Source organism: Balaenoptera acutorostrata, chromosome 3, assembly GCF_949987535.1.
Source record: "Balaenoptera acutorostrata chromosome 3, mBalAcu1.1, whole genome shotgun sequence".
Classification (NCBI taxonomy): Eukaryota; Metazoa; Chordata; class Mammalia; order Artiodactyla; family Balaenopteridae; genus Balaenoptera; species Balaenoptera acutorostrata.
The window spans coordinates 119,609,511-119,632,955 of NC_080066.1; the positions used below are offsets into that span (position 1 = coordinate 119,609,511).

Sequence of the window (23,445 nt, forward strand, 5' to 3'; positions counted from 1 at the left end):
TGCCCTGCAAACACTACAGGCCTGCCTTGGAATTATTGCAGGTTTGGTTCCAGACCACAGCAATAAAGTGAATATAGCAATAAGTGACTTTTTTGTTTCATATAAAAGTGCATATAAAAGTTATGTTTATACTGTAGTCTATTAAGTGTGCAATATCATTATATCTAAAAAATAGTACATGCCTTAATTAAAAAATACTTTATTGATAAAAAATGTTAAACATCATCTGAGCCTTCAGTAAGCTGTAAGTTTTTTGCAGTAGTGACATCAAAGATTACTGATGATCACAGATTACCATAACAAATACAATAATAATGAAAATGTTTGAAATATTGTGAGAATTACCAGAATGTGATACAGAGACACGAAGTGAGCAAATGCTTTTGGAAAAAATGGAGCTAATAGACTTGCTTGAGGCAGGATTGCCACAAACCTTTAATTTGTACAAAGTGCAGTATCTGCGAAGCACAATAAAACAAGATATGCCTGTAATTAAAAGCAAAAAAAATGTTTCTCCCCTCTGCAAATTTAAAAAATTAATTTGAAAAATTTTTAAAAAGAGGCTGGCTGAGGTAGACCAATGAAGTAATATATGACTGAATAATAAGAGGGCTAAATGCCGAACCAAGAGAGAGCAGAGTCTTAAAACCTAACCAGGGAAACATTTTTAGTGGGAATGATTGATTAACAGAAAGGTCAAGTAGGATGAGCACTGAACACATGTTAGTTAATTGATAGTTGTGTGATCTTCATAAGAACATGGGAAGTAGAGTGCGGCATTTAAACTGGAATTGTTTAGGAAGTTAATGGTTAAGCTTGTTGGATTGAGAACATTTGTTTATTTCTTTGTCCTCTTGAAAACCAGGAAGACAGTAAAGGAATAAAAAAGACATAATCCCACAAGGTTAAAGATAGTGGAGAAGAGGTGCCCAGACACCCCAAACTACCATTCCAGATTTTAAAACTTAAATATGAGTGGGTAGCCAAAGATTCTACACTTGAGGGAAGTAAAATAAAGAGTAAAATAAACACATTGTCATAGGGCTATGGGGATGGTGGGAGAAGGGGAGGTGTGTGGAGTGATGCTGTAAGGTAGCTAAGTTCTATCCTATGTTGGAAGTTAAACATGATAAAATACTCATGTTATTTAGAAATTCAGAGGTAAATAGCAGAAGAAATAACAGCAAGATGTAAAAATGGTTGACTCTGGGGAGCGGGGCTCAGAGATAAGGAGAGGTGGCGCGGGGCATCCCTGTAAGCATTGTGAGTTTTCTAGTTTCATTGGACCCTCTACCCTACCCTGCACACATGAGTTACTTTGAGAAAAATAAAAATAAATTTAAAAATGCCTTTAGAGGCAGTTTACAAATTACGAAATGAAATTGGACTTACTAAACAACAAGAAGTTGATGGCGTTTGGGGACTTGGAGATGGTGAGCGTTGACTCTGCTTTCAGAGATTGGTAGTGACAGGAACTAGAAAGACAAAGCCGTGTGTAGCTTGCGGGCAGGCAGGTTTGAGGGAAGGCATACTAGGTCGGGGTGGTGAGAAAAGGATTAAAGTTACAAAGGACAGAAGAAGGTGATGGAGCAAGTTTCCAGAGATGGGAAGGATGAGGTCAAGAGCGCATCCTCTGACACACAGGAAGATGGTGCAGGTGAAGAGTCTTACAAATAAACTCATCAGCAGAAGGAAGGGAGTGGAGGGAATTTGCTTTGTATGTGAGTGACTCTGTGTGGTTTGTTATTTATGATCCATATTAGAAACAAAACTAGTGCAGAAGAGGAAAATCATAAAAACTGCAGTTAGCTTTTTTTTAAAATTAATTAATTAATTTTTGGCTGTGTTGGGTCTTCGTTTCAGTGCGAGGGCTTTCTCTAGTTGCGGCAAGTGGGGGCCACTCTTCATCGCGGTGCACGGTCCTCTCACTGTCGCGGCCTCTCTTGTTGCGGAGCACAGGCTCCAGACGCGCAGGCTCAGTAGTTGTGGCTCACGGGCCCAGTTGCTCCGCGGCATGTGGAATCTTCCCAGACCAGGGCTCGAACCCGTGTCCCCCGCATTAGCGGGCAGACTCTCAACCACTGCGCCACCGGGGAAGCCCTGCGGTTAGCTTTATTCTAAGTAATCCTAAGTCATCATTTGTGTCTGTTGCTGATAATTTCTAATTACCATGTAGCATCACAATGATTTTATATATAGAGTCAAGCTGACTTTTGTAAGTTTTATGTGATTATAAAACTAAACTTGGTATTCTCAGCCTTTTAAGTTTGTGGTCACTCCTCATAACTCCCAAAGTTAATGGGAATGTTTGTAATAAATCTCAGTTACACTGTAAGTTTGCCCCCATTTCAGAAAAAAAAAATTCTCTTAGGGGAGTTATCTGGTAGCATATTTGATTAGACAATAAATTTCTTATTTTCTTCCAAATAATTCCATTTAGTATCAAAATATGCTGGGAGTCTAAGTGGGGAGTCCATATTCTCAGATGGGTCTGTGACTAATACCCTTCTCCTCCAGTAGGATCCAAGAGTGCTCAGTTTGACCGTACTGCTCCGTCTTCCACCCCCAGTATTAGCAGAAAACTTATTCTACCCCCATAAAACAGCCATCTTCCTCTCTCTAGTACAGCCAAGGAAGATTTGTGGAAGGATGAGGGGGAGGGGAAGGGGATGGAGGAGGAGAGGGAGGAGGGAGACTGTCATTATGGTTGGGTCCTCCCTTGTTGGGTAGAAACCAGAACTCTGACACTTGCCCTTTAAGATTGTAGAATGCCCACATCCCAGCCTCCTGGAAATGAGAAAGGAGTCTGGAAGGGTTTCCTTTAGTCACTCCAGGGGACGATAGAGTACTCTCCACAGCCTAGCTTGGTCAAGTGAGCTCACAACCAAAACTGCCCAAGAAGATTCTTGCTGAAGCAGTCCTCTGGGAAAAAACAGAGCCATTTTTATTCCTTCATAGGCTTTGAACTCTTACTTTCGGAAGGTTCCTTCCCATTTTATGGCAAACATTGAAATCAATCTCACATAATTTTTGTATATGTGTACACACACAAATACACATATATATCTCATTGCAGTTGACATGATCTTTTGATATGTAGATATTTAGATATTTTATTTATTTCAGTTTAGTGGTGTTCTTATTTTGCTTCAGGTTTCAGTTGTTGATGTAGGGCTTTGAAAAGCTAAGGAGCTTCAGACACTGTGTCTCTTGTGCCACAGCGGCAGGATCTCTGGCAGACTTAGCACTTTTAGTTCTCTTAACCTCTTCCCCAGTGCCATTCAGGTCCACCCCAGCTGACTGCCCTGACTTCAAATCTTGTGGTTAACGTTTCCATTGCTCCCTCTTGGGAGGCCTCTAGGATCTCTGGATAAAATGACACATTTTCCCCTAGAAGTGTGGGTTCCAGAGGTAGCAGCTGCTTTAGTTAATCCACATAGAGGCTCAGTTATGCCCTTTCCCTGGGCCTGAGTGCCTGTTTGTCCTATAATCATAAGGTTCTCTGCAGGTAAATTTCTACCTCTGTCTGGATAGGGAAGTCTCTGGTGTTCATTGGGAAAAAACAATAAAAAGAAAGTAAACCTGATACCTCGTTATAATACCAGGCAAAATCACAGGAAAAGTGAACAGTAGCGCAAGATTCTGAGTGAGTTTTTGGTTATGGGTTTCCTCTGCTCCATCTGTTCTCGCTCTACATGTGATACTAAAAGGAAAAAATAAGGGTTTTAAGAAGATGTATATTTTAATGCTTGTGTAAATTTTATTCACGGTAGAATCAATGTTAGAAGGAAGTTTAAGAAAGCACAAAATATAATGCTGTAAAATTAACAAAAATTTGTAAAACTGTTTCAGGATTTTAAACAAGCTGCACTGATAAGCAAGACTAATGTGAGCCTTTGTCAAGCTACTGCCATATGCTATCACAGGTATGGGGTGCAATTTATGTTGAAGTGAGAGCAAGTGAGACCATCAGATTTATAATTATAATAGAATAGAAGAAACAGAGGAGAATATTGTGAAAGTGACAGAGTACAAAAATGGAGAGAGGCACAAAGAATCCTTGTATCAGCACTCTTCTACCTACTAATAAACTATTTTAGCCAAGTCAGCAAGTAAATACCCGCATCATAGCGTTGCGGGTATCCATCTGATTCAAGCCCATTTATTGGAAAGGACCTTGGTAATACACAGAATGAAATCATGCATAACTTGAAATATCTAAGAATAAAATAAAGTTATTAACTTTGTTCATAAAATGGAACTAACTTTTAAAAAGCCTGTTTCTTGGAAGAGAGGTTGATTTAGAAAAATATTATATTTCCAAGAAAATTTTACATTTAGAAAGCATTTCTAAATCTAAAAATGAGTAAAATAATACCAGTAAATATCTACAAGGTATAATAAAGTCTACAAAAAATATATTACTTAAAACATTATTACCTGTTTCTGGTATTATTGTAAAAATAAGTAAGTTATAGAGGGGAGAAAAGAACAGTTATATGAGGCTAAAATACAGAAGAAGATCAGTTTAAAATTTACTCTGAGATAATATTAGAGTATAGTAGATTGATTTTGCTAACTATAATACTTACATTTCTACACATACATTTGACATCTAAAAATTAATTTCTAAACACTTTGCTTTTAAATGCATAGAAATGCAGCCCATGAGTATTTTAATGTGAAATAAAGTGTATTTGGTTAAGTAATAGTTTACAGCATTATTTTTCATGAGAGAAACCATAGCAGTTAATTGGATGAGGAGATTAGGATAGTAGACTAGGCTGTGTAAATATACAATCTAGACAATGAAACATAGTTTGAATTATTTAGGAAATTGAAATTCTTTTTTTCCCCTTTTAGGACATAGCTAGTACAGGTACATTTCCCTATGAGAATTAGATTTTTAACATTCTATGAACATAGTAGTATAATAACTGGAACTTGTGAAGGCGTTTTTGGTTAAAAGGCCTAAACTGGTCTCGGACCTTTAATTTTATACAGACAGCAAAACACAGTCACACCATTGTCTATTTTCATCCAGCAACCTTTGTACAATTCATCTTTTTAAGTAATTGTCATTCTTAAAAAGAAATGGAATAACGATGACTGATGTGTTTGTTTTGGTAGGCGAGTGCAGGCCAAAAATGTCTGAGGTCATTGAATTCTCTTAAATCTAAAAATAGACACCAAAATTTTTCTCAACCTCATTCCGATGTTTTGCAACTATTAGAGTCAGTAAATTTCTCTGTGTGTCAGTTCCTGATCTCTTTTATGAAATGTAATCACTGGGTATATATGGCGGAGCCTCCTTAAGCTGATACTGCTTTGCAATTCCAAACAACCACCTTTCATCATCCTGCTAGAATCTCTATTGTTCTTTAATAAAAGTAGAATTTAAATCAACAGTAAAGCTCTGATAACTCATAGTCCCAATTCCATGTGTTTTAACAGTTTTACTGAATTTAACAATAAGGAATGTTTAGTGATTGGTTACATTTATTTCAGGAAAAATATTTTTGCTTTTCAAGGTGAGCTATAACTTATTACTACAGCAGCATGGTTTGTAAATAATGAGATTCACTATTGGCGTCTTATAGTGGAGAAAGTAAAATTCTCCCATTTGGAAAATTTTTGAAAAGTAATAAATCTTTAAATTTTAGGGCTTTGATCTTTGAACTCGTGGGGTTGCAGACTTTTGAAGTGTGCCTTTGTATATCTCTGGTTCTCACTCTTGTGGTTGCTAGGAGACAACATTCCTTAGGCTGAATATCCTACTTGTTGCCCAATTTGGTCACTAAGAGTGTTAAGGTAGAGTTAATTTTTAGATCTCTTTGAGAAAGCTACCTTAAGATTAAAAAAAAAATGTCACAGAGGGAGAGCCTGGTGGCTCAGAGTTACATATTCTGTCCATTTTTTACTTCAGCACATTTATTTTACCATTCTTATATTTGCATAAAATATTTCTGAATCTTCGACTCTGCAAGCCACATTCTTTAGTTTTGGGAGGTATTTATGATTTATTTGTACAACTCAGTAGGGCACATCTGGTCACCTATGTGATTAATTTGGAAAATGAGGTGGGCCTTGGTGTCCGTGGCCTAGCCTGCAAGCTGAGCACACGATTCTTAGTTAATAGACACCATAATGAGAGGCATGCACCTTCCGTCAGTGATCACGTTATTTTAGATTTATACACACACTTTTTGTTTTAGAAAAACTAATTTCATATACTTTTATATTTGTGTAATTGATGTTTAACAATTTATGTGCCAGTGAACCTGTATCCTGATATAAGAGACACTGCCACATTTTTTCATTGTCTAACTGCCATGTGATTATTTAACAGGCGCTCCAACCTGCAGGGCACTGTGTGATACACACATCTTCAGAAAAATGAAGTTGCTGTGTCTATGGAGTTTTTCTTTTTTTTCTAGTGGTGGAGGGGGCTGGGAGTCTCTGGCTTTGGCTCTCTCACCTCCTCTGGACTTGATTTTTAGTTATCATCAGCTTTGAAGAGCTTGCTAGGTAGCTTTCGGGATCCGTTTCCAGGTTTAAGGTTTAATGATTATTTACTAAGTCAGAACAGACTAGATGTTCGTTAAACATTAGTGCTGGTAACTAGATATGTATAGAAAAATAGCTTCAATTCATTGCTTATTCTTTTTCTTTTTAAATTGGTTAGACTCTTCGAAGGGTGAGATTATGTTTTATAAACCATATATCGGCATATGTACTCACAAGGATTTTAAATCTCCCTCTGGGTAAGAGGGGTGCAATGTGTATGATACAATTTGGATGTAAATATACCAGAAGCATTTCAATGTTTTGTGGGAAAAATATGAGAGAGCTGGGGTTACCCTGTAAACTTCAGTTTACATGGTCACCATAGGTATGCATCATAAGTAAGTAGTTCACTATCCATAGATAGAAATACGGAGCATAACAAAACCTATCAACTTAAATGCATTTTATACAGGAATACTACTGTGTAATTATTCTTGATAAAAAATCTGTTATTTATGCTAGAATTTTTTCTGTAATACAGTGAGAAAGTGGCTACAAGCATTGTGACCTTATGTTCAGTGAACTTTTACTTCTCAAATAGTGCCAGTTATCAGGAAGGAGGAGGATAGTTTCATTGTAAACTGCTTGAGGGAAGGGAGCCCATGTTTTCTTAGTGAGAATCCACAGAGTGAACTCAGAAGATACTAGTTGGCTCACGTATGTGAATGTTAACCTTCCCCTGTTTGTATCGTCAGAGGCCAGGCTTTCCTGGTGCTTCACTGTTGATTCTTGTGTGATCTTCTGACACAGTACTTGGTGAATGCTTTTGGGTAGTGTTTGCCAAAACATGGAGCAAATATCATGAGTAACTCCATTATTTTTCATGGTGTGCACAAGCATTAAAAATATATTGAATCACATTATGAGAAGCTGAATTGTTTTTCAGTTTCAAAGTGAATTCTTTCTCAAACCTTCTGAATACTTCAAGGAGAAGGTGTCAGCTAAGAGTTAGTCTTTAACATCTTTCCCACACTTTGTAATAGATGGTACAGCTCTCAGGTTTAGTTTTCTGCAGACTACACTATCCAACTCCAATATTTATTTATTTTCATGGTTGCCTTCTGTTTATGGCATGAGACACTGATTTTGTATTTGTGGTATTGAAATTAAGTTATTTAAAAAAATAGATTTACTTAAGTAAAAGAGTGACTTGACTTAAAGAAAAATACTAAGTAAATGATAGTGTAGGTTGAACATAGGGCAACTGTCACAAAAGAGGGGCTGAGGTTTGGGAAACAGTATTTTAAAAGATAATGCTGAGTAATATCTAAGAGATGATAGTTTCTAGAATAGTTACCCTGGGTTCCATGTATTTTACAAAGGAAAAGGTAGCAAAGTAATGATGCATCTCATAAAAATTTGAAAATTTTTTGAGAAGTAATGAAAAGAATGGAAGGAAGATAATAATCTCTATTGGGTGAGGGTCTCTGTGCTAAGGGTTTTTCACATGCTGTCATTTGATCCGTCTAACAATTTTGAAAAATTACTATTAATTTGTATGTTCGGGCTTAGGTTTGAACTCCAAGGCTTTCTTCTGACTACACTGTTGAGATATCAGCTCACTGGCTCTTGTGCACCAACTACAAGTATGTTAAAGGTGAAGAATGTGGGTAGAGATGACTGTGGGAAAGCATGGATTTTGGAGTCTGGCTCACCTGAGTTTAAGTCCCAGATATTTACTCTGTGCAATCTTAGCATGCTATTTACTATGTGCAAACTTTTCTGAGCCATGATATTCTTTTAATCTATAAAATATAAAAAGTTATAACAAGCTTACAGAAATGTTAGAAGGATTAAGTAAAATCACATATGTAAAGCACTTAGCACAGTACCTGGTAAGTAAGCAGTTATTCAGTGTTAGTGCCTTCATTCTATTAAAAAAAATTCTAGACTCTCCATATTAATTGAGATTAAAAATAATTATTAGATATGCATGTGAAGTGGAAAAGTGACTTTATATACCCATGGACATGGGAATATTCGATTCCTTCAACAACCCTCTCTTCACCATAGGAGACTAATTAAGGAAGATAGAGAGACAGAGTTATCATTTAGTCACATATATTCACAAGTTAATAAATAAAATGCATTTTACTTCTTTTTCTCCCCTCCTCTCTTGGTGTCCAAAATGAGATGGGCTGCCTTTATAGAAGATCTGAAGTAAGAACTCCCATGTGATAAAAATTCAGCTCCTTTCATTATAAAGGACATATTAAATAAATAACAATGAATTTATTTTAATCTGATTTAAATAGTGTATTTTATCAATAATAGCATATATTTTTCTATACTGGCCACTGATAACTGTTAAAAACAGGTTCAAGAATGCCATTCAGATTTTTATAATTCTGAAAAAGAACTCTAGCATGTCATCCCAGCATATTCTGCTATAAAAATGTCTCTTACCTCCCCTCTTTCCTTTTACCAATATCTTTAAAGAATCCATCAGGCTTCCTTAGGTCATATGAACTTACACAATTAGTTCTTATGATTATAAAAAATAATAAAAATTAAGTTTTTTTAAGGTCAATGCATTTCTTTATGAAGAGGTTATATACAGGAAAGCAGTTAGATTATTCACCAGAAAGCATCAATATTTTAATTTATTTTCAGAAATAAAGAGTTTGAAGAAGCTGTCAATTTCTTTACCTGGGCTGTTAAAATTGATCCATGTTTTCTGGATGCTTACATTGGACGGGGAAATTCTTACACGGAATATGGACATGATGAGGCCATCAAACAAGCACAGAAGGACTTTCTGAAAGCACTGCATTTTAATCCAGTCTGTACAAAAGCCAGAATTTGTTTAGGCTATAATTTGCAGGTAATATTGTATAACAACATTTTACCACGAAAGCACCTTTGGACAAGAAAAAGAGTATATTTGGCCTTTTAGTGGTGATGGGGATACATGATATTTCTTTGGCTATGAACATTTTACCTTTCTTTTCTTATTTGTATTCAGAGCAGCAGTGAGAAGCAGGGGTTTGGTGAGTTACAGGGAGCCTGCCTGGAGAGCATACCCAGGGACCTGGTGTGATAGTGAGATGAGGATCTTCTGAACTTGAGTTTCCTTAACGCCTGCACCCCTTTCTACCTCACCCCCTTATACCTACCACACTTATAGACAACTTTTAAGACTTGCCTGATGAGTTTCACATATAAGAACCTGGCTAAAATTTGTTTCACTAGCTTATACCTGGGCTCCATAGGTTTTGGCCTATTAAATTAGTGAAAAGCTAAAGGGAATAAACAATGTATGATCTATGCGATGGATCAGACAACCACTGTATAGGGATTTCTGAATTCAGGTCATCTTCCACATGGCAGTGAATTAGAACATACCGGAAGGCAAGAGACCAGGCATTTGTCCTTCCAGCAAGTTGGAAGGGTGTTGCTCTGTTGTGTTGTCAAGCAGGTCTCTGAGTGATCTCTGGGACACTCTGACCTGACCCATGCACTCACCGAGCTATTTGCGCTAACAAAAGATGTAGTGGTATTCGTGGAATAAAGTGCTAGATGTGTTATATTTTCCATGAAAAGGAAAGGAATAATCTTTTTATCCCTTTTAATATTAAAAAATTTAAACAGTGGTCCAAAGTATGTTTAAAATACGGTAATTTGCAGAAATTCCTATTAATAATCTGTCATTAAAGTTGATTTTTTTTTCATTTAAAAGTAAGTGAATAATATTGATTATTCACTTACTTACTTACTTAAAAGTAAGATTAATAATATTGGAGGTGGTTGTGGGTTTGGTTATAGTGAGGTATGCCCAAGAACTGATTAATAAGGGAAGTAAGGTTGCCTTCTGAGTGTTAAACATAAAATTAGCCCTTATTTGATCACAGTAGAAATTTGCAAAGTCAATTTAGAGACAGGGTGACTCCTAAAACAGCTAGAATTTACTGCAATCAAAAGAAATGTGTTAACAGCATCATTCATTGCATTCAACAAGGATTTACTGAGCACCTAGTATAGGACAGGAGCTGATCTAGGCCTAGTGATACAGCAGTGCCCAAAATACACTGGTTCTTCTTGTAGAGTTTACTACCTACTGGAGAGATAAGCACCAAGCAGTCTTATTAATAATTATTTAATTCTATTCAGGATAAGTGCAACAAAGAAAAAGGATGGGTTTTAGGACAACTTGTAACAAGGGAACCTAGCTTCATTTTAGGGGTGAGGGAAGGCTTTTTGAGAAATTAACATTTAAACTGAGGTGTGAAAGACTAGTAATTAGGACTAGGAGTTAGGGCTTAGAACAAGGTGTTCCGGAGAGAGGGAACAGCCCATTATTAAGTCTTGTGAGAAAGAGACAGAGGGCTCAAGGGGATGGAATGTTATGGACAAGGGGAGAGTGGTATGGGATGAGACTGAATTGAGTAATGACTGGAGGTGAAGGTCTTTTTAACTGGTCCAGCTCAGTTAAAAATGTGAATGTCACTCACCAGAGCAATGACATCAGATTTGTGTTTTATGAAGATCTCACTGATATATATCAACCTGAAGGAGGATTGAAAAACACATTAGTGTGAGGAAGACTTGAATCAGGAAAGGAAGGACTGAAAAAGGAGAGTTAGGCCCATCAAATCCTGTTTTGGGAAAGAGTGACCATTTGTGGACAAATATGAAACAGATTCCCCTACTATGTGCCTAGCACTAGAGTTATGGAAGTGAGCAAAACAATTGTTGTCAGGAACAGACAAGTTCAGTTCCTTGTTTATCAAATGAACATGTGGTGACGATGTTGGTTTCCACATAATTTACTGTGAGGGAGAAGCTTTACTGGTTAAAGAACAATGTCTAGTTAACTTATTAGTTATATTTCGTGTTAGTTTTATGCAAGAGTCACTGGGCTTTGCTTGGTTTATGTGAGAGTCCGCTTCTGAGGCTCTGGCAAGTTGGGATTTTGAACCCACAGGAATAAAGGACAGTCCCTGGACTGTGCTGAATTTATCAACTCACTGCCTTCCTGTGATGAGGTATTTAGTTGCCAAATGGCCTTCTCTAGGAAATACTCTGACATCATTCTGTTAAGTGTCCTCTCCTAACCTTCTTTCTTTTCTTCCAGTTGGCGCTAAGGTTGGTATAAACACCTGCTTGGTAGATTTGCATGCAGTTTTCATGGAATGTGTGATGCTGGTACAATTTATCAAATAGGTTTTACACCATTAGTTTATTCATTTACTTATTCAACACATATTTATTTTATTATGTATAGTATGTTTAACTGGAGATTCAATGCCAAGCAAATAGACAATTCCTGCCTGTGTGTGCAGAGCTCAATGTAAAATTTGTGGTGATTGTCAGAAGCATTGGTGTTTCCCGTCGTGGTCAAGATTTTATGTTGTTCAAGACTGGTATAAGAGATGACTCTGACAATTAGATTTATTTCAGTTAATTAAAATTTCAGCATAAATGCTCAGAGGTAATCAATCAATTGAATGCACTCACAGTACAGCCTACTTCCTTGTTTAAAATATCTTAGATTAAGCATAATATAAATATACCCTTACTAAAGGCTTTATTTGATTAAGTTAGAATCATAAACATTTGTCATGATATGGACAATTTCCTACTTGGTGTAAATGGAAAATTATTTTAGGCCCAAGGAAAATTCCAGAAAGCTTGGAACCACTTTACCATTGCCATAGAAGTTGATCCGAAGAGCTACCTAGCCTATGAAGGAAGAGCTGTGGTCTCTCTTCAGATGGGTGATAATTTTGCTGCAATTCAGGATATAAATGCTGCCATAAAGGTAAAAATCCACTCAGATTATATTATCATTAGCATTAAATTAACATCATCAGTGAATAAGATCAAATAAGAAGTTCTCTGTTGCTTTCTAAAAGTGACTTGTAGAGAAAATAATATTTGTATTTTTTCCCCAGGAGATTCCTAAAGAGTTATTATAGCTTACCAGTTTTATAACCTAATGCATTTAAAAAATTTAAAAACAAATCCCTAATAAATGTTGATTCCTCTCAGTAAATGCAAATGTATAGTTTCATGATACATCAGTATTATTGTGTAATAAAAAATGAATGCAAAAAATAAAATAACGTTCTGGGTTTGAAGGAACTCAAGAAAGAATAGTGTAAATCCCCAGCTTCTTCTGTAGTGAAATGGCAAATAAAAAATGCAGTGACAGAAAATCTGCCTTTTTTCTTCTAGATTTCGGATTCTTTTTCTGTAAATTTAGGTAGATGTTGTAATCTTTGAGATGAGAAAAAGGAAAGACCTGAAAGATAATTGCTACTACATAGGACAAATAAACATGTTAACTATTTAATTTCTTCTCCAGCTTAACAGAGCTAAAGAGATGAGCTTTTTCCCCCTTGCATCTATTCTTTGGAAAGGAACTGAGTAGAGCACTAATATTATTTGTTTTATTGCAACCAAATCAACAAAGTGTTGACACTGAACCAACTTCATTTGGAGTTGTTTCTCAAAATATTTGCTCTAATGGGGTTTCACCTGCCCTGTAAAATTACTAGTTTCCCACAAAGAGATTTCATAACGTCCATTTTTGCAGACATGAAATTGGAGATAAGTACTATTCCCAGATGCTAAATACTCATACTATTATATTGCAGATCAATACTAGAGCAGAATTCCTAACAAATCGCGGTGTGATTCATGAGTTTATGGGTCAACAACAGAACGCAATGAGAGACTATCAAGCAGCAATTTCTCTAAACCCCACGTACTCGCTGGCTTACTTTAATGCAGGAAATATCTACTTTCACCACAGGCAGTTTTCCCAGGTAATGTGAATTTTCCTTAACATTTTCTTTTTGACCGTAAATGCTTTCTCTGCTACATATAGTTTCAAAATGCAATCCTTATATGTCAGGCTAATTTGTTCATTAGCTCTTCAAAAATTTTTTTCTCTTTCATAAAAATGTTTATAATTATTTATTAAATGTTTACACCTCTATGGATTTTTTCTCCTCATTATCATCAGCCACTCAGCACTCGTCCAGTAAACATTGTTTTGGACTTCTCTGAGTGCCGGCAGTCGCCTTGCTATCCATTGTCACCAGCTTCCAGCCTGGAATCCTCTGCTCTTTGCCCCCACTTAGCCAAATCTCAGACTTCCTTCCAGACTCTCTTTCACGATGTGATTATCTAACTCGTCTTAATTTCTACCTTTTCTAAGTTTCAGTCACATGAGCACTTGACTGGAGTAAGGAGATATGTCTGTTAGTTCTGGTTTTCATGACAACTAAATCTTTTTGGACCTCAATTCATAACGGCTGAAATGAAAGTGCTGGGTTATTAGATGATATTTTTTATATTTTGAATTTATTTTATTTGAACTGTAATGCATTGCATGACTCAAACGCTATTTTTTGTGTTTTTTTAAATCTATATTTACTCTTTTGTTCTTTATCTTCAATTGTATTTTGTTCTTTGTCTGTCTTTTTGAGTCAGAAGCTTAATTCATTTATTGTCACCCTTTCATTTATATTGTGATAAATTGTTAAGGTTATGCCTTTTCCCCAAGTACTGTTTTCAGCAGTATCCCTTGTATTTTGGTCTTTAATGTTTTTATTTTTGTTTTCCCAAAACATTGCACTTGAAAGTTTATTTCTCCTTTGACTATAGAATAAATTAATAGGGCACTTAAAATGTTCAGGAGGAAGGGCTTTTATATTTTCTAATATTTGAGTATAATTAGTCTATATCCATACTTTTTTTTTTTTTAATTTGGTTTATCTTGGACAGAGAAAGGTTTATTCAAGTATCCTATAATTAGTGTGGCCCTATATAGTTTTCTTTACATCTCTTGTAATTTCTGCTTTATGAAAATTGCTGCTATTTCATGTATAGATGTTCATACATATTACATATGCATTGTGAATTGTAGTCTTCAGCATTACAAATGCTTTCCTTTGTTTCTCTTTGGAATAAATTCTCCTTTATCTGATGTGAAGATCCTGACCTCTGATTTCATTTGGTTTGCTTTTGCCTGATAGTCCTTTGTCCTTCCTTTTATTTTCAGTGTTTAGAATCTTTCGTTTTAGCTGTGTCTCGTTTATACAGCATAGAGCTGGATTTTGGTTTAGATGACAATTTGAAAATATTTATCATTTAATAGGTGGGTTATATCCCATTGACATTTTGGCATGGTCAATATGTTTGGTCTTAGTTCTGTTATTTTATATCATATTTTCTGTTTACATGTATTTAAAATATTTTATTCTGTGGTCTGTTTTATTTAAAAATTTCAGAATTTTTCTAATATTTAGGAAGGTTTACAGTTTGCTTTAGTGATGACCTTTATAAAAATACCTTTGTACCCTTACTTCCTTATTTCTTTAGTTCTCTACTATGAAGAACAATAAAATGACCCTTTAATCTCTTCCTCCCTTATTTCTCCCTCTCATCTATTAGTCAATTTTAGTTAATAGTATACTCTTTTGAAAAATGTTTATATTTATATCCTTAAATATGCTTGAGCTTGTTCTGTCAGCTTGCTTTCCACTCTCTCTGTATTCTTCCATTTTGTTGTGTTTTCGTTATTCCTACACTGCCAGAGTATTTAATATTTGCATACTATTTTGTTACCTTTATTTCACGTTTAGTCTTAGTTCTTCAGTTAAATATATTTAATTCTCATCACCAGGCTTTTTGCCAAAGTTTCCCTCCTAACCAATCATTTCTTGGTGGTCTGAAAGTAGTCTTCTAGTAGAGTCCTGAGAAAGGGTTCACGAGAACAATATTCCTTGAATTGTTTCATGTTCACAGCTGTTAGCCTGAAGCCTTTATATCTTACGACAGCATGTCTGGGTTTAGAGTCCTTGACTCATTTTTTCTTTCCTTGAGTGTTTTGTAAGTGTTGTTTCACTATTTTTTTGGTGTTGCATATGTTGGTGTCAAAAGCCTGATGCAAACCTGATTTTCATTATTGGTGACTTCTTTTTGTCAGGATAACCAAAGTTTTTATTTTATTTAATTTTATTTATTTATTTATTTTAAGTGAAAAGTTTTTTTACTTAAAAAAAAGTATGTGTTAGAGTTAAGCTTTTGGGGTCAAAGTTATCAAGTAGAGAGTGCGCATTTTCAATATGTAGATTTCAGAAAATCTTTGTTGAATTCAGTGTAAATATTTTTCTCTGTTTCATTGTTTTGATTTTCTTCATTGGGGATGAATACCAATGATTATAAATAGGATGTCTTTTGACTCCTATATGCCAATTATTTTTTTCAAATGTTTTTTATCTTTTAATATCTGTTTCATTTTCTTTTGCATCTCCTAAATTTTTACTGTGTTTTCTATTATTCCCTTGTTGACCTTATGATTCAGGTTTCTTTAAAACTTTTTTTTTAGTTCTGTCCCATTTCCGTGACATATCTTCCTGGCCACCTCTTTTTCTAAGATCCTTTATTATTTATTTATTTATTTCTTAAATGCAGTTTCTTCCTTAACAATTTTTTTCTAGTTTATTTTATAATGTTACATTATAATTTTTATCTACATTGTAGGAATACTTTTTTTCCGGTCAGTTTTTATGATCTTTCCAAAAATTAAGCTCTTACTTTTTTATCTTTATGTTTTACAATGAAGGCAGGCAAATTACTTTTCTGTTCCTTATATTTGAATGAGATAATTTTTTTTTTTCCTGGACTAATAGCAGATTTTCTTGTGAGAGATAGGGTGATAGGCCCTGGTAACTTTCCGAGTTGAGCTACCACTGATGCTATTGCAAAGGACTTTACAGTATGTCCTTTCTAGCCTAGCCTGGTTTGGGAAGGCTTCTACCACAAGCTCTCTGTTTCTCAGAACTTTTCACAGTCCTTGCTTCTAAGATAACATACTCATTTAAAAAAGTTGTTTTTATTGCTTGCATTTTCTGAGATCTGTAACCTCTGTGTTCTCCTCTAACACCCGATACTGTCACCATACCCCTTAAAAATGATCTTTGGGGCACCTTTATCTACCAAGAGGCTAAAGTCCTTGTCTGTAGTTTGCTGGAAAAGCTGAGCAGATATTTCCTGATTCTACTTAGTTCTTCATTCTTTCAATCTCCTTGTATTTATAATGTACCTGCCATGTGCTAGGAATTAAGACCCTGAGGATACAGAGCTAAACAAGATAAGGAAGACTTCTTTTATGTTGTAGCTTACGTTTTACTGGAGGAAGAAATAGAAAATAAACAATATTAGTAGTGACAAACATCTAATACCATCTTATTTAAGCGTCATTATATCAGTACTAGCATACTGTGTGGGACTATATGAGATTACCTGGGTGGAGAGTATAGATGGAGAGAAAGGGTTTAAGGAGCAAGCCCTGGGGCAATACCAATGTTTAGAAGTGAAGCAGAAAGGAGACTCCAGAGTGTAGACCGAGTGGGGAGTATCCAGTCAGGATGTTGGGAAGGAAAGCAGGAGAGCATGATATCACCTCAAGAATAAAGTACTTTAAGAAGGGAAATGTGTCCTGTGTCAAATGCTGCTGAGAAGTCAAGGAAGGGGAGAATGGAGAAAGTCATTGATGACTTTGGCAAGAACATTGTTGGAGTCGCAGTGGCATCAGAGCCTTGAGCGGAAAGGGTTGTGGAGAAAATGTGAAGTGAAGAATTAGAGACAGTTCAAGTAGTTGAAGAAATTCTTCTGTGAAGAGAAGTAGTGAAATGGGGGTGGTGGCTAGAGTGGAGTGAGGTGTTCGTATTTTTAATTTTTTAAAATATGAGGGATGCTGATTCATGCTCCTGTGTTAATGAAAGGATCTAGTAGAAAGGGAGAAATTGTTGGTGCAGGGCAGAGTGGCAAGGATAATTAGGATCAAAATCTTTGAGGATTTGATGGGGCTAAAGTTTGGAAGTTCCAGGGGTGGCCTTTGAAGGGAGCAGGACACACTATCCATTATGTCATGAGGGAAGGCAGAGAGTTGGGGCACAGCTGGCTGCAGATAGGTAGATTTTGATAGTAGGTATTTCTCTTAAATGATTACATTTTTTCCATGGAATAGGAGTACCAGTTACCAGTTAAGAGTGAGGGTGAACAGGTAAAAAGGGGGAGAGTATGGCTAGGAGTTTTGAAGAGAAAAGAGAAAATGTGAAATAATTGTTTTAGAGAGCGGTAGGGTGAATGTTCTAGGGAAGTATAGTAGAACCACCAGACAACTTCAAGTTCTCACTTGAGGTTGTGGTTAAATTTAAAGTGAGATCTTGACTCCGTACTGCTTTGTGTATAATTATTTCTATACAGATTCAGTACGGCTTCCTGTCACTCCACAATTGTTTCTGTGTGTTAGTCTCTTATCTCCTCATTCCAATTAAGCTCTTTAGTGCCAGGAATCACACTGCTTTCTCTTCTCTCCATATTTCCTTACTCAGAAAGCCCATCTATAACCATGGCTTATACTACATGCCAGCCTCCACCTTTCTTCTGAGCTCCTAACCCATATTTATCACCAGTTGCTAAAACTGGATGTTTTACAAGTGCATGAGAGCCAAAACTGAATTCATCTCTCTATCCTCTATGCCCCGTCCAGCTCTTCTTCGGATAAACCCTGTCTCAATTCAAGATGTCATTCCATGGAGTCACCTGAGTAAAAATATTAGCATCAGTTGTAACTTTCTCTTCCTCAACTTCTTCATCTAATCAGTCATCTAATCCTGTCAAATTTCCTTCTTAGTTTTTTCTCAGATATGCTCTTTCCGTTCTATTTCTACTGCCATTGCCTTAGTTTAGCTGTTTCCCGAGTTAGATCAGTTAGCTTGCTGACCCCTGTGATGAGGCTGGTTGACCTCAGTGGTGAAGCTAGCTGCTGGGACAGAGAATTATCAAAGGTATTATTATATAAGGCATGAATGAGATTGTCATAGCTCAGACCTCAGACAGCTGGGAGGCTAATGTTTTCCTAGGCTGACAGGCCAGGGTCAGTTGCCTTAAACTTCCTCAAGCTCAGACCACTCTCTGGCTGGGTCTTGGCACTGTTTCTCTGCATTGTAGAGTTAGTTAACGAGCATTAGACAAACACAGTGCCCAGGGCAATTTTCTGTTTCTATCAGTGTTTAAGGTCCACATGAGAGGGAGACCCTCACATTTAAACTTATTTGTCCTTAATCACTCTATGGACATCATGTATAAAACTATTTGGTTAGATCTAAAGTGTAGTTTGATCTTTGATTTTTTCTTTTTTTTTTTTTAAGTATGGCTCTTTCACCTCCAAGCTGGGGACACATCAGCTGGGCAAATATTTGATCTAAAATGTATTCCGTTCTCTGTCTTGATATACTGGATACTCGGGCTTTGCAGTATGTGCTCCCTTCAGAGACAAGCAGACTTTGAGAGTAGTTATTCAGCTATTTTGGTGTGCTCTATGCTTCTTTGTGGAGCAAATTCTTCTATTTCCGGTCCATCCTCCCCGTCCCCCTTTGTTTCTGATGTATGGAAAGAAGATTTAGGGCCAGGAGGAAGGGTCCCTCAACAGACCAGATAATCTCTAAAGGGTTAAAACATGTATGTGTTCTGGCTTCTTTTATGGTTGGTTAGTGACTTAATGGTTTTAAACCACAATTGGATGAGCTACATGCATGTGTCATGAATTACAGGTGACTTTTAAAAAATACCTGGATCTGCTTTCTAATTAATTACAGATATGAGGGCATTAGACCAATTGTTAAATCAAGGCCATCTATTGTGGTAGGCGTCTTTGGCCTCTAACTACTTCATAGTTAATACTCCTGTTCTTCAAGTAACCTCATTAAATTTATAGGCTTTCATTTTCTAAGTAATATGTTTTCAAAGCTGTAATAGAAAGTTACATTGTTCAAAGTTAACCATACTATTGTGTTTTACTAAGTTCATTTATTTTAGCTGAGGTAGGCATTTGCTTCTACCTGATTGCAAGTCATGCTTTTGTGATGTAGAATTGTGTAACCTTTATTGATCATTTACTGGTGAATTAAAGTGAAACAAATTAATTTTTGAAGGAAGTCTTGGCTCTGCTTCGAATCATTCCCTTGCCTCATTTATAATGACTGTGAGTCCAGCCTCCTGTTCAGGAGTGAATTCTCTTTAATTTAAGCTCTTCACAGAGGGATGTCAATTCTGCTGCCATCTTAAGGGATCCTTAAATTGCACTTAACTACAGCATAGAATAGCTCCCATTCTGGGATGAGATGGGTTACACAATCTTGATCTAATTCCTTCTCAAACGTCTCAGGCAGTAAAATTCATGGAGTATTACCTGAGGGCTATGAAGTCTCTCCATTTGTAGACACTGGCAAAAAAAAATGATGTATCAATAATAATTGACTGAGTCCTTAATATATTCTGCATATTGTTCTCAGTACTTTACCTGTCAGCTCACTTAATCCTCATAGCAGCACTGAAATTAGGGTTCGATTTGTTGCCTCCCTTTTATAGACGAGAAAAATCGAGTCAGAGTGTTTTAGTTACTCACCCAAGGACATAGAGCTAATAAGTGGTGGAACCAGAGTTTGAACCTAGAAATCTGGCCCCATGCTCTGGGCTCCTGGCCACCATGCTCTCAATGTTTCACTTCACCCACAATGGAAATGAACTGAGGACACATCCCTGGGAAACATGGAGAAAAATAGTTCCATGAAGAAGACTGATAGAAAATGATCAGAGAGGTAGGGGAAAAACTAGGGAGACACCCTGTCTCAAGGACAGAGAGAGTTTTAAGAGGGAAGGAGAGACCAAGAGCATCTGTGCCACAGAAATGCCATGGAAAGAAAGGACTAGAAAATGCCTACTGGGCTTGACGACATCTTCAGCCTTAGCAAAAGCAGACCTCACGGGCTAGGGGGAGGTAGATAGAACCCAGACTGTGCTGTACTGGGGAAAAGTCGAGTGGTAAGGAATTGGAGACAGCAAGCCGTATTGTTAAAAATGACTTTTCCTTTAGGGAAGTTTTAAAGTAGGAGGCACATTTTCCATCCATCACAGAGTTAGAGATGAGATTCCTACCTTGAGTAGTAGGGTGTCTAATCGGTGATGAAGGACCTGTTTTTTAAAATTTTCTAACTTACTGTTAATCAAGACCCCAACAGCTAGTCGATGGACCACACTTTGGAGGGTCCCTTCCAGCTTGATGACGAGTTGTAAATCATCTAGAGTTTTTGATCTTCTTGACAAGCTGATTTTAATCTTCTCTCTTTCTTCCTTATAGCTTTTCATAGTATAACGGAGTTTTTAATCTCTTTTTGGTATGGTTTAGAACTTTATTTTCAAAATTCACTTCTCTCTTTAGCCCTTACTCTGCTTTTATATGAAAAATGTTAATTTTCGAACTTATATTTCATCCTCCTGTGTGACCTTCTTTTCTAACTTATATTTTACTTTTTTCTAGTGCTGTACAGGGATGTGAGATTTGTGTGTGGGTGGGGGGGAGGTGGTAGTGGAACATTTCACCTCAGCAGAGAGTATTTTATCTCTGACACTGCCTAAAACTGCTGACACATGGTGATAACAAAAAGCAGACCAACTATTGGTTGGCTTTATTATTGTCTTTTACATTCTCTACAAATGCTAGCACCTCCTTATCATCTGTATCTGGGATGAAATGCTTCCACTATCTCCTCAGTGTGCCACTGGCCTTAGTTTTATACTAAAAGTGTTTCAAGGTGCTGTATAGCTGCCAATTAAAATATATTCAGATTATCATTATCTTCACATTTTTATAGGCTAGTGACTATTTCTCAAAGGCTTTAAAGTTTGATCCAGAAAATGAATGTGCTACCATGAATCGAGCTATTGCAAATACAGTATTAAAGAGATATGAAGAAGCAAAAGAAGACTTTGCATATGTAGTTGAAAGCTGTCCATTTTGGGCTGCAGTATATTTTAACAGAGCATACTTCTACTGTTGTTTAAAGCAATATGAGCTAGCTGAAGAAGACCTAAGTAAAGGTATATTTTTTTGTAATTTTTTGAGTAATATTACAATGGCTGATTTGTTTGTTTTTAGATGACAAAGGAAGAAAATCATCAGGTCTATTTGCCTAGATAAACTAACATTAGAATTAATGGTTTTATATATCATATCTTTAATGTAATCAGTATGGATTCCTTTATGTAATAACTTACAGCATTGGTAAGCTAAGACATAGAAAATTATTAGGGAAACCATACATAAACATTGCCAGCCTTTCAAAAAAGACATTGTACTGTGTTTTCCCAAGTTAATTTTCTTAGAAAGATTCAATGTTTTAAATTTAACTAAATAATTAGGTACATATGAGGAAATGTTTTCAAGTAGGTAATACTAAAGTTCTTATATTATAAGATTTTTATTTAAAAAAATGAGGCTTTTTGAGTGCTAGCATAAAACATATCTTGAAATTTTTTTCTTTTACAGCTCTGTCTTTGAAACCTAATGATGCTCTAGTATATAATCTTAGAGCAGAAGTTCGTGGTAAAATAGGTCTGGTTGAGGAAGCTGTGGCTGACTATAACCAAGCCCTTGATCTTCAAGAACGTGCCTCAGTGGTATGACTACGTAGACCATGGATTCTGTAGCAGTTTACACAGCTGTTCTTCCAGAAATTGAAACGTATTTGTTGCTTTAAAAAAAGTTTGCACTATCTTCATTGTTTTGTCCTTTATGTTTAGTCTTTTATATAATTCTTTAATGCATTTTAGCAACACCTTTTTGTTATACATTAATTATAAAACTTTCAGATCATTTTCTGCAGATTTGGAACAACTCAATAATTGAATTTCTTCACAAGGTGTAGAATTTAAATGAGAATGTTTCTCAAGAGACATATTAACACCAAATATTGTGTTTAAAGTAAAATAATTCCTTTTAAAATAATACTGCGTGATTTCAGAAAAAGTCTCATTGACATTTTCATCAATACCTAAATGTAATCAACAGTATCCAGATTAAAAAAATTAGAGAGCTGATGACTATAAAGAAATTGAAGTCAAGCACATATCCTCTCTCCTCCTTTGAACAGTATCTACACAGGTCTGTATTCTTCCTGCTACTCATGTTTTCCCAACAGATAAACACGTTCCTCTTTTTCATGTTGCCTCCTTTCCAGAACAGCACCTATAAAGATTTTGAGCGTCCGCTTTCCTTGAGATGCCTCTGCCTCTTTAATGCACATGTCATAAGAGTATATAAAAAATCTGCATACACTTATAATTAGTGCATCATAGAACTTGATGAGTAGAAATACATTAAAACAGCTAAAATTTCTTTTTTTTTAACATCTTTATTGGAGTATAATTGCTTTACAATGGTGTGTTAGTTTCTGCTTTATAACAAAGTGAATCAGCTATGCATAAATATATATCCCCATATCTCCTCCCTCTTGCGTCTCCCTCCTACCCTCCCTATCCCAACCCTCTAGGTGGTCACAAAGCACCAAGCTGATCTCCCTGTGCTATGCGGCTGCTTCCCACTAGCTATCTATTTTACATTTGGTAGTGTATATATGTCCATGCCACTCTCTCACTTCGTCCCAGCTTACCCTTCCCCCTCCCCATGTCCTCAAGTCCATTCTCTACATCTGTGTCTTTTTTCCTGTCCTGCCCCTAAGTTCTTCAAAACCTTTTTTTTTTTTTAGATTCCATATACATGTGTTAGCATACGGTATTTGTTTTTCTCTTTCTGACTTACTTCACTCTGTATGACAGACTCTAGGTCCATCCACCTCACTACAAATAACTCAATTTCGTTCCTTTTTATGGCTGAGTAATATTCCATTGCATATATGTGCCACATCTTCTTTATCCATTCATCTGTCGATGGACAATTAGGTTGCTTCCATGTCCTGGCTATTGTAAATAGAGCTGCAATGAACATTGTGGTGCATGACTCTTTTTGAATTATGGTTTTCTCAGGGTATATGCCCAGTAGTGGGATTGCTGGGTCGTACG

The 23,445-nt window shown here is 36.2% G+C and overlaps 1 protein-coding gene across 1 annotated transcript in view; it reads left to right on the forward strand.

Moving 5' to 3' along the window:
- Positions 1–22,117, forward strand: part of TTC6 (tetratricopeptide repeat domain 6) — a 213,564-nt gene extending 191,447 nt beyond the window's left edge. The window contains exons 26-31 of the mRNA XM_057543850.1: positions 3,853–3,926; positions 9,181–9,391; positions 12,176–12,328; positions 13,167–13,337; positions 21,240–21,465; positions 21,914–22,117. Coding sequence (XP_057399833.1) covers positions 3,853–3,926; positions 9,181–9,391; positions 12,176–12,328; positions 13,167–13,337; positions 21,240–21,465; positions 21,914–22,050 — 972 coding nt within the window. The 3' untranslated portion in view covers positions 22,051–22,117. The remainder of the gene's footprint in view (positions 1–3,852; positions 3,927–9,180; positions 9,392–12,175; positions 12,329–13,166; positions 13,338–21,239; positions 21,466–21,913) is intronic.
- Positions 22,118–23,445: the final 1,328 nt, after the last annotated feature.